We start from the raw sequence: 12,496 nt of genomic DNA, 5'->3' as shown, positions 1-12,496 counted from the left end.
TTCAAATACCTCAAGAGGAGTCAAAATTACCGTTGGAAGCAATCCCCCAAAAAGTTCACGTAAGTTTTTTTTTTTTTGCAATGTTTTTTATTGTCTTGATTTTATAGGTATTTACATGGATTGTGTCAATGTCGACATTAATATCAATATTATCGCAAACATCATGCATCTGTAACAAAGAGCGTGAACCGATATCTCTAATATTTGAAATATTGGTGATATTATCAATAATATCTTCAATATGGATGTGGAATCGGTGGATCATCTATTTATTCATTGCCCTTTCGCTAGAAAAGTGTGGGATGCCTTCCTTTTTGTCTCTCAACGTAGCTTGGGTTATGCCGATGTTTGTGCCATCCCTTTTGTCATCCTGACATGAAGGGGGTGTTAAGAAGGAAGGGAAGGCGGTATGGTAACTAGCAGCGATGGATAGCTTCTGGGCCATTTGGGAAGAAAGAAATCGGTGCACCTTTGACAACATATCGGAATCGGAGGCCATGATTAGTAGAAGGGTCATGTCTTTTGTTTTGGAGTGGTCCTCATTGCTCTTGTGTTGCTCTTTTGGGGCTGTAGTTTTCGTTTGCTGCCTTTTGTATTATTTTCCGCTTTTTTGCGGCCTTTTGATAAAGTTGTTACCTTTCAAAAAAATAATAATTTACACCTGGTGTTTGTATCACTTACCCAACGATACTTAAAATATCACCAATATTATCAATAATGTCGGTGATACTAGGAACGTTAGTGATAATCAAGTAGGTACTCATATTGTGTCGAATCCTATTTTTCATCAAAGATCAAAGCACATTGAAGTTAATTGTCACTTTGTATGTGAGAAGATTTCTTCCCGTCTACACTGTACTTCGTATGTGTTGTCCAATGATCAGGTAGCAGATATTCTCACACAAGGCCATCACTTTCTATGTGAGAAGATTTCTTTCCATCTACTCTATACTCTGAATGTGTTGTCCAACAATCAGATAGCATATATTCTCACAAAGGCCATCTCTTTTTCTCATCTGTATGCGATTGTGTCCGAGCCAGGCATGTGTGACATCTATGCTCCAACTTTAGGGGGAGTATAGGAGTGTGTGCATGCACACTTGTATGTTATGTTTATTGTATATTATGTTTTTCTTTCCTTTTCTTTCAATGGTCCTTTAGGACACTGTATCTGTGTTTAAGGTTTCAAAATAAAGAGCAGTGTTCGAAATATTAGTATCGCATTACGTGTCGTATCCTTGGGATATAAATACGTATCGATTATCGCACGGGATATATCGTTTGTATCGGGTAACTATTACACTTTTTGGGAAACATGGGGAAACATTGGGAAAATGGTTGAATTTTTCAATGAAACTTTAAGAATTGTTAAAAAATACATTAATACACACTTTTAAATCATAACGTATCAAAACAAAAAAAAAAAATGCAAATAATAGGTTTCCTTTGTATAGGAGTTATGCGCTGTCTGATTGAACTAATGTAACTATATTCAAATTGAATGCATAACATTTAAAGAGTGTATGTGATGATCATTTCATCAAATACTTCTAGATACTTTGAAATTAGTCTCAATTGACAGTTGGTTTAAGGGAAATTTTCAAAAGAAACTAATATTTTAGTATGTTTTTATTAATTTTTAATTAAAAAATTATTTTTTGAAAATTGACAAGGACTTAACAAATCAGTAAATCAACCCTCAGACATGCTTGACTTCATGTTTGGAGTACAACATTGTAAGCAATTTGGGAGAAATTGGAGAAATTTTGAAAATTTCCCAAATTTCCTCAAATCGGACCACCTACACTCAAATTTTGAAATTAGAGTGTATGTGATGATCATTTCATCAAATACTCCTAAATACTTTGAAATTAATCTCAATTGACAACTGATTGAAGGAAAATTTTGAAAAAAAAAACATGGAGAACATAAAGAACCAATGGATATCGAAATCAAAGCTCCAACTCCATGATTTTTCATGCAAAACATGAAGAACCAATGGATTTGTAACCATTTAACACTGATTTAACATGATTTCAACAAAAAAGGATTGGAAATTGGAAATGCTCACCAGATCGAACATGTGGGGATATATCAGCACTACCCATGCGTTTCGTATCACATAGGTGGGATACAAGATATATTGTGGGATATATCGGCCAATATCGTCGGTATTTAAAACATTGATAAAGAGATTATAATGTGGGAGAGAATTGATTCTCTCATATCTTCTCTTCCCATACACCATGAGTTTCTACATGGTAGAAGTCTTCCAATTTGAGTTGCCAACACACACACCCCACCCACACATCCCCCCGCCTCCCCCCCCTTGCCAACCCCAAGGTATATCAGGAGGTTATTGAATATATTCTTGCTTGCATGAAACATATCAAAATTTTACTACAATCTTGAATTTGTTGAGAATCTAGTTCTGGTAGGTGCTATCTTTTTTTTATTTCTCAAGCTTCTGGTAGTTGATATCTCATTAGGAATTTTTGAGGAACTCATCAGTATATTTTTTTTATCCATTTCATGTAGTAGCTTGAAAGTTTCCCATGATTACCACATACGAACTTTCTATGAGATCTCAACATAGTAGACCTTGATCGTTTACCCTTGCTCCAATAAGATGTGTACATTGCTATGTTCTCACCTTCTACACCCCATTTCTTTTTTATTGTCTCCTAAGTTGGAGGATTTTTGCTAAAGCTCTTATCCTAAAATTTTGATTCATGCTATGTGGAGACTGCATGGAAATGTGGGCAGAGGAGGTGCGTAATACCTTCCTTCTCTATAACTGAGAACCATGGCCCTTGCTTGGTCTCTAGGGAAAGCAAGACCAAATGAAGTTATTCAATCAAATCTCTAATCCTAGTCTTTGGGTTATTTGGGTCTATGAATTCTAGGCTACCGTAGGTTCCAAGATTTTTGGGTTAGTGGCGTCTCTTTTCTTTTTGCCCAAAATTTGCTGGCGGGTTTGCTGATCTATTCCACAATGCCTTATTCATCCGCCTTTAGTTTTTACCTTTGTGTTATCCAGTTGGCTAACTTACACAATGAGGGTAAGTCAGTTTCTCCTTTCTTAGCTATTTACATGCGTCCTTCTTTGGAAGTATTATTTCTAGTTTTTTCTTTCCACGGAACCCTCATCAAATCGTTGTAACTTTTATGACACTATTTTTTTTGTCAATGAAAAGTCTCTTTAAGCATGGATAGAATTAAGGTAAAATGGAGAAAAGTTAAATTTGTAAATCTAAAATTGTATAAGTGGTAATCATGTTTCAATTCTTTTACAGATAGAGTTGCTGGAACCTCCCTTGGGAGAAGGAAGATCTTACGAAGCTTTTTGCAAGGACTTGCGCCCATCCTTAGATTGGTCTCCTGAACATGGCTGGACAGTCCCTGCGTCTTTGGTGGTTGCCTTTGTTCTCTTTCATTACTTACCACCTGTTTTCCATTTTGAATTGTGGATTTTCTTGCAATTCTTACCTTTTTGGACCCTATCCACTGAAGTTATTCATTTATTTACTCTCTTTCAAATGTTTTATGTGGAGGCAACATTTCAAGTTGTTCACGATATTACCATTATTAGATTTAGCAAACATTTAATTTTTTCTAGCATCATCATCACTCATTTCATGTTGAAACTTTTCAATGTCTTGTTTTGATACACAAGAAATCACAAATTGGTTGCTTTAGTAATATTTTTGGTCTTGGTCCAAAAGTTAGTATTTTTGGTTCATGATCCAAAAATCTTTGAAATCCATAGATTGTGGAGTTCACTTCGTTTCATCAATGATACAAACAGATTGCATTGTATTGGCATGAGTGGATATCCATCATGATAAATCCTAGGTCACTAGCAAACCTAAAGTCCTTACCAAGGTCCTCTTTCTCACAAATCAGCAACGTCTCCAAAGAAGTGGATTCTGTGGACATCGAGCTATGCCAAAGTGATTTTGACATTGGTGGGTCTAAAACCCGGCTCAAACCCTCTCATTTGTTCAAGAGCACCCAATCCCCCCTCCCTCTCATGTAGTCCCAATCCTCCAACGAAGTGATTTCTTCATTGAGAAAGAAATTCAGGTTTGGGATGTTTATCAATCCATTTTGGGGCCCCCTCCATTCAGGGCATTTCGGGCAATATAAGGTGCTGCCAGAAGTTGAACAAGCAAGGAAGCGAAAGTCCCTATCATACAGGCAACCAACCCATCGATCCTAACCCTCGGAAGTAAAGGAAATGGAGTTGGGGCATCAGCAGGAGTAGGGAATGAAAGAATTCGGTTATCAATTCCTATGCTTGCAAGCTACCTAGGGACATGGGTCCTTGCTCTCGCTCCAGTGGTAGACTCTTAGGAGTTTCAACACTTGGTCAAGGGTTCGAGGAACCATAGGTGGTGAAATCCCACTATGGCATGAGTGTGTGGCAGTGTGTGTGCGTGTGTTTGAAAAAAAAAAGAAAAAGAAGCTACCTAGGGACATTGAGAAAGAGCCTCAGTGATTTTCACATTGGTCATTTTGTAGATATGACCTTATGAGACCTGGTCTCTTATATAGCATTGTAAACTTAAACATTCATGTTATCAGGATGCAATGCCCTTAATGAGTCCATGAGAAGTGGTTGACAAAACAAATGAGCGAGCTATATGAAGAAGAGAAGGTTGCATGGGATGCTTAATATTTGGTTCACGCCCACTTGTCGTACGTAAATACAGCTTTAGATCTTCAACAGGTAATCAAAGGCACGAGATGGCCAAGTTCAATTCATCATCATCATCTAATCCTTATCCCAACTAATTGTGCTTGGCTACACAAATCTTGTTCCTCCATTCCAATATATCGATGACCCCATACTCAGTTAAAATCATGGGTCATCAAGACTTCTCGTCTACCTCCAGCCATGTCCTTCTAGGCCTTCCACTTGTGCTTTAGAGCGTTCAACTTGGACCACTCACTTCTAACTGGCTTAGTTGTTGGTCTCCATCGCACATAGTGAAGCCATCTAACTCTACTTTCACTCATCTTATTACTGCTTGGTGCTACTACTAAGTTCCCTCGGATGTATTCATTTCTAATTATGTCCTTCCTCGTCTTGCTACTCATCCATCTCAACATCTTCATCTCAGCTACACTCATCCTAAGAACATGTTTTTCCTCACTGCCCAACATTCTGTCCAATAAAGTATGGCTGGTCTTATAGCTATCTTATAAAATTTTCCCTTTACTTTGATTAGTAGACCACGAGGCACATCTCCACTTCTTCCACTAGCTTGAATTCTATGAGCAACAACCTTCTCAGCATCTTCCTCCTTGCCAACTCGATGCTACTCTCCTCCTTTATCTGTGCTTAGGACTGGCAATGAGAGTGCAAAGACTCCCTTTGATGGAGTTAGATATCGAAAATGGCCACGTTCAATTATGAAGTTAAAATTGCCCAAGAAAGAAACACCTTTCCTACCCTTTGAGTTGAAGCTTATTCATTTACTTGTGGGCTGGTCCTCAATTTAAATGCTTTGCATCTTGTGGAAAGAGACTTGTATCACAAGATGGTGTGTAGTTGGGGATAATGTAGCCTTTACACTTCACCTCAACCCCCATGTGTGTTTTCCAAATAAAATGGTTTGTCATATCAAGTCTTAACTAACCATGCTACGAGTTTCATTTGCAAAGAAGATTGGTGAGCCACTTGTGCTGAAGTTTTTGATGATAGGACAAAGCTCATCTAAACATGTACATGCTCTTGATACAAGAATTGTATGCCAAGCTCACAGTAATGCAGGATAAGACTGCTCTTCCATTGGTTCAACCATTCTATTGAAGCTACCCTGGGGTAGGTGAGTCTAGTTTCAATGCTACATCTACATAATGTGATTTGCTAACAGTATTCCAGTTACAGTGGACCACATGTCAGTAGACTAGATTAGGAATTCGGTGCAACATGTTCAGGTTAGGTTTCATGTTTAATTTTCTATGCTGATGTGCACTCTACCAGTTCACCTTTTTACCACCAAACATGTTGTCAACTGATCTGTCATGATTAGGAGATATCTAAATGTCCATGGTGCATCCTTTTCTCCTTCTATGGGGCATTTGGCTTATGAAGAATGATAACTTTATTCTTAATCTTAACGATGTGTTTAGAGGAATCATAATCCAAGTGGTGGAATGAGTCTTATTACAATGGTGCTTTAGCGACGTCTCCTTTAAGCGACAATTGAAATTTTGGCGAGTGTCTGCAAGATCTATTCACCATTCATTCATTGCTCAGAGAGCTTTTGAGGCACCTTGTTGGGGTTGGTCAGATCTAAATTCGTATGGAGTAGGCGGGATTTAGTGTCATCTTCTCTGTTGATGGTGATGAGGTGCTTTTCACATAAATTGGACCCCTAGGCAATTCACATGGCAAACTAAGACGTTGTCCTCCGTCTTTGGTACACCCAAGTCCTCTGATGTCCCCATCACTTGGATGTTGGATCGTGGATCTTGACATTTTTCCTTGTCTCTAATCGATGTCCTGTCATCACGAAGTGACCTTTATCATCACCAACCTCTGATATATGCCCTCCAATATGCGTTGAGATGAGACCAACACATCCATCTTGACCATCAAGACGTTCATCGTAATATCAAGCAATCTAACCTTGGAATCATCCAAACCTATCTATCCATCAGCCTCTTTTATTGGGTCATCCATCAACTAAACTTCTGACTTGATTAGAGCTTCCTCCGATCCGACCATTGAACCATTGGTCATCCCATCCGTAGATCCATTGCGCAATCCAATGGTGGATGCCTCTTAGACCGCCACACTTTCTGCATGCATGCCTTTATTGGGATCATCAATGAATTGAAATCCATTGCACTTTTCCTGTTTAAACAAGGATTTGAAACAAGTTTCTATCTTCTCTGAGATTTCCTTGATATCTTTTCAAACTCTTCCTTGATTGCTCTCATCTCCTTCCTGATTTCTCTATTCTCCTCCAAAAATCTTTTGAACATGGCTTACAATGATATTTACATGTGATAAAACTGTTTTTGAGTAGCTGGGATATTGCTGCTCTTGTTCATTACATTGGGAGGGGTATTGATAGGAATCGCCATAAAACACATAGGAAGACGGGTAAGACTTGGGATGATATGAAAGACTGTCATGATAGTCAAGATAACCTGGGAAAGAATTGGGCAATGAATACAAATGGTCAAAATAAACATGGCATTTTGGATAGAAATAATTGTAGGAAATGTATAGATATCTCTCTCTCGTAGACACCTCCAAGTTGAAACATGGGTGGTTGTGTGGTTGTTAGGTTTGGATTCTGGATCAAAAGGTTTTAGGGAGTGGGAATGATCAGGGATTTTATGGATTTGATTTTAGGGTTTTTTGGTGGATTTTGGGGAATGGGTTTTTATGGATATTTGGTGTTAGGGTTTTTTAATGGATTTTGGAGAATGGGTTTTTGATGGATTTGGGGAATAGGGAGGGTTAGGGTTTTTTTATGGGTTTTGGGATGGGAATGGGAGGTAAAAGGGTTGATGGGTTTGATATGGGTTTGAGGAAAAAGGGGAAATGGTTTTGATGGGAAAATAAAGAAAACAGGATAAAGAAAGAGTAGACTGAATAATAGGAAGACAAAAGTGCAGGTTCACTAGGAAGGAAAACGGGATACCAATTAATGAAAACTGGAAGGGATGCATATGGTTCAAAGACAAAGCAAGATTGTGGGGACAAACTCAATAATCCTCTAGTCAGGGAATAGAGTTCATCACAAAACCCCCTCTCAAATCTTCTTCTAAATCAAAGAAGTACCTAAACACAAATAACTTTTTCCAGTGCTTCATAATGCTTTATACATCCAAGCATTCCCTTATATAGGCTTTAAACAAAAGGAAGAAGACCCTAATTTATGAAAAGATTAAAATAACCTTCAAATTTACCACGACCCAATGGCCTTTTGTAATTTGGCTACAACTCACTTAAATGGCAGTGGAGTTGCATGATCTTGGGTTCATTTGAAAGCTAACTCGATGGGCGATCAAATAGGAACTATTTCATGTTGTTTTGATGTTGTGCGATGCCCAAAAAGTGGCCCACTAAAAGAGTAAAGAAAATACAAAAGGGAAAAGTATCAAATAATCTCTTATGACTAATCTGACCCTAAAAACTATAAATGCTATGAATTTGAGAGCCATCAGATTGATCCTTTCAGCCTCACAATGTAATCTAACTGTTGATCTCATCAAATTTATCATTACAACATGAATTTGGTCCAGATCATCACTGAAGACAATCTGAATGGTTTTCATTGCATCAAGTCAGCTCAACAGTTACAACAGTAAAGCTTAGTTTGGTCACGCACCGCACCTGTCCTGGACAAATGCATGGCAGTGGCAATTTTTTTTTCTTATGCAGCGAGTTTGGAGATAAGGACTAGGCTGACATCATACTGATGCTATGTGCTTACATCAATGGATTCCCTTTTAAAGAGGGGATTTCTTGCAGTCAAAGATAGCCGGCAAGCATGGGTGGGTTTTAGTGTCAGTAGGGTATCTGTTATGATCCCGAGGGTTTAGTAGCCTAACATGACCTGTTCCATCAATCCTAGGGCTTTAAGCATATTGGTTAGGTTCTTAACAATTGATATCAGAGCCAACACCACGTCCTATGCTAGAGTCATGGAAGGGGTTACCTGTGGAAAGGGTAACCTGGACCAGAGTGAAAGCTGCCACGATGTGGGGAGGGCTACCTGGACAACCAGAGTGTAGCTGCCATGAATGGAGAAGGCTACTTGGACAACCAAAGTGCAGCTGCCATGAGTGGAAAGGGCTACCTGGAAAACAGGCCAGAGTGAGTGCCACCACAAAGTGGACTGCCATAGATGTCAGCTGCTGAGCGCTGTGCGATGTTAGAGAGTTTAATAGCCTAACTTGGCATGTTCCATCAGTCATGGGGCTTTTGGCATATTGGTTAGGTTCTTAACAGTGTCCCATTCACCTCTGGGACTGTGACAGCTGTATAACAAGCTGATTTAATGTCTAACAACGAACGGATTTTTGCTGTTTACGGCACTTTTGTTGGCCTATTGAATAACTGCGTATTCAATGTTAGTTTCAGAGATGAAATTCTCCATCTAATATATTTTGGGCGACTCTTGGTCATTTCTTCCCTTGTCTTGCCACTTTTGGTTTTCAATGAAGTTTCCAAGATAAAATAAATAAATAAGTGAAATAATAATAATAAATAAATAAATAAAAACTATGTAATAAAAAAATAACAACTATGTATTCAAAGTTGCAATTGGTCAGGACTATCTATTACCTAAATCAGCTGCTCAATTTGAATAGTCTCAAAACACGGAATTATATGTCCAAGTTGTAAATTCGATGATTGTTGAACCTTGAGTGGTTTCATTCTGATTTATCTTATTGAGAAAATTGTTCTTTTTAATGTTAAAATTTCCAGTTTTTTTTTTTCTTCTTCTTTTTCTTAACTAAATTTATCGTGTAGCCAAAAGTTATTTTGACTTGTCAATTATTAACTTTCATGTATTTTAGTTTTTTTTTTTTTTTTTTAAATGCAATTTTGGTTATTTTTTAATGTCAATTAGTACTAATTTTCATGCATTTTGGTTGTGGTGATCATAGGAAAGCGAAACTTCTTGTTGTGCTCGCTTGATTCAACCCTTGAATCAAGGTATGACTAAGGATTTAATTATACTTGCTTTTTGTTTGTACTCTATATTGATGCATATACAGTAGTTTGTCAATCCTTCCATGTTCATTGGTTGTATGCCAGTGCCATTTAGTTAGTTGAATCATCCAGTGGAATGACTGAATGAGAGAATGAAATTGATTGAGTGCATGATTTTTCTATTTTTCTATTTTATTTTTATTTTTTTAATTCTTTTCTTTTGGATGGATATTTTCTACGCTGCTTGATGATGATCATCGGCCTACTGACTGCTGTTGTGGACCATTGTACCCATCGGCAACGTTGCATGAACCCAAGCATCAGAGATTCTTCTACCATGTAGGAGTCAATATCGTGCCGTCTCATTTATTAAAACCTATTCATGGATCATGAGGAGAATCATGCTTCACATGAAGTCAACTTGGCATCGGGCTCTTGGTTTTGTGTGATCGCTGATACGAATACTTCCATTGTTAAGAAACTAAGAGAAGGTTCCTGCAATTATGGTGAAAGAAACACTTGTAATTTCAGTAAAATGGGTTCCCTCACATGATGTTTCTTTCTAGATTTGCTCATCAAAATCTACTGGACTCTACACTATCAGCAAATCCAACCAAAAAGACAACTGCTGGACTTTGAAAATTAGTAACTGCAGCAGTCATGGTGGCCCTAGCCTCTGATTTTGGCAAATCTGCAATTACAACAGTAAGGATACATCTCTGATCGGCAACAAGCTTCAGACAATCAACACTTACTAATGCAGGAAAATGCATTGATTCTGGCTTGGGAATAATCCTGATAGTTGATAACTTCCAAATTTCCAATTTGTGGTCTAGAAATGGATGGTCAAGCTTGGCATGGAATCAGAATGGAAAAAAACAAGACCCTCATCTGGAGAATGGCTCTTCTTGCAATCTGGTGGTCTGTTTGGGTAGAAAGAAATGGAAGATGTTTCAGAAATGTCTCTAGTTCGGCTGATGTTGTTTCGTCCAATGCAAAGCATTGGCTGTTAGATTGGGCTGTCCAGGTAGATGCTTTAAAGGATTCTGATTTTATTTACCTTGGAGTTTAGTTTTTCTCGCTTTCTCAGCGGAAATCTGCTCCTGTTTTTGTTCTTTTCTCCTTTTATATTAATATATCGTCATCTTTCAAAAAATAAAATAAAAATGGATGGTCAAGTATAAAATTTAGGAACAGTCAGATACTCAGTGGGAGGTCTTTTAAGCGAATGCTGATTACTTTGGTGCAACCAAACACACCCCAAACTAAAATTAGTATTTCTCTGTCACAGTTATAAAAGCTTACATGGATGTTCTAATTCCATGTGAGTTATCCTGCATGTCCTACAATTAGGGCTGCAACTTGTGTTCAGGCTCAACCCGAACCCTGTTGACTCAACCTTTGTTCGGGTTATGTTGGGTTGGGTTGTCAGTGTCCTCTGGTTGAGTTCAGGTTGGCTTCAGGTTGAGCAAATTTGGGTTGGATTGGGTTGGGCATGAGGATTCCCGAAATGAGATCTATTTTCTGGATATTTCAAATGATTTCTGCAGTTTTCCACTTCCATGATAATAATGCTGAAATATGAATGGCCAAAATGGCTGTTTTGGTGTTTAAAAATTGTTTATCCTTCCCAACTAGGTCCCTGTATCTTCCTACCTCTGATGTATTTTCCTTTACTAACATGCGTTCTTTTCTTCATGTTTCTGTTGATAAAGAAAGAAAAGAACATTATTCTCTCAGAGAGAGTAATGCACGTGGAATTGGAACAGCATTAAGTGAGTTTCTAGAATCCAGTTCTTCGCATAGGTCAGTTAGCTCGTTACCACCCCAAGCTGGATCTTCGCATCCGCCAGTAACAGATGTGCTGATCGAGACATCTGTCTGTGGAATAGATCACGAGGAGACATGCACAACCCGTAAAAGTGGGAAGTTAAATCTGGAGGACAGCGTGATAAGAAAAGCCAGCAGCATAGATGATACTTCAAGTTCTCATGAAAAAGTGACTAGCGCTTCGGATGCTATGACACAAGCCACATCAAGGAAAGATCGATACAATTCAAGCAGTTCCCCAAAGAAGATGAGAATTGGCGAGGATGAACATGTGACTTCAATGATGTGCACTGATTCAATAGAGTCATCTGTTTTGGGTTTGGAGGAACTTGCAATCAAGATTAGATGGATCAAAGGAATCTTAAGGTGCGGGCCTCGATGGTCGAATCCTTCATGGAAGTTTCTGGAAAACTGAGCACATTCACATAGCAAGGATGGCTGCGTTTTCGGAGTTGTATGCTAACATGGTTTTGTAAATTTTTGGGGAAAACAATGCAGATGACTGCTTCGAATATGTATGATAACAGTTTTTGGAAAAACCCACAAAGATACTTGATTCAAAGATGTATGATAACATGAATGGGGATGAAGGTGGGTCCCATGCTGATAGAATGCGAGCAACGCCTTGTATTTCTTTTTGTAACTTAAACAGGTGCGTCTTTCTTTCTCTTTGTTCCCTCTTTCTTTTGTTCTGGATGTGTACTTCATGTTATCTATCTTTATAACAAGTCTGATTTTCCTAGTTGTGTTATTTTTGATATATTTCTGCCCTGTTTGGCAGAAGCCTAAAAATGAGTAGAGCTGATTTTAGTTAACCGTAATTATGTATTAGAGAGTTCGGTGCATAATTACTGTTAATTAAATTGAGCTAAACTCATTTTTGGCTGCGATTTTTTGGCTCCACGCTGTATTCGCGCGCATGGAATTCCACCTTTTTCAACTCCGAACTAAACACCGTACATTTCATATCAAGCCCCT

At 38.2% G+C, this 12,496-nt stretch overlaps 1 protein-coding gene across 9 annotated transcripts in view; it reads left to right on the top strand.

Moving 5' to 3' along the window:
• LOC131221350 (uncharacterized) overlaps positions 1-12,185 on the top strand; it is a 35,755-nt gene extending 23,570 nt beyond the window's left edge. For 4 of the 9 annotated variants that reach the window (XM_058216589.1, XM_058216597.1, XM_058216639.1 and 1 more), the window contains 3 exons: positions 3,297-3,416; positions 9,643-9,691; positions 11,395-12,185. In XM_058216589.1, the coding sequence (XP_058072572.1) occupies positions 3,297-3,416; positions 9,643-9,691; positions 11,395-11,933 (708 nt within the window). In that variant the 3' untranslated portion in view covers positions 11,934-12,185. The remainder of the gene's footprint in view (positions 1-3,296; positions 3,417-9,642; positions 9,692-11,394) is intronic. The other 5 variants (XM_058216605.1, XM_058216611.1, XM_058216617.1 and 2 more) reach the window with 5 other exon arrangements.
• Positions 12,186-12,496: the final 311 nt, after the last annotated feature.

Source organism: Magnolia sinica, chromosome 1 (genome assembly GCF_029962835.1).
Source record: "Magnolia sinica isolate HGM2019 chromosome 1, MsV1, whole genome shotgun sequence".
NCBI classification, from domain to species: Eukaryota; Viridiplantae; Streptophyta; class Magnoliopsida; order Magnoliales; family Magnoliaceae; genus Magnolia; species Magnolia sinica.
The sequence above is the reverse complement of the archived record's forward strand: the minus strand, read 5'-3'. Positions and strand labels throughout refer to the sequence as shown.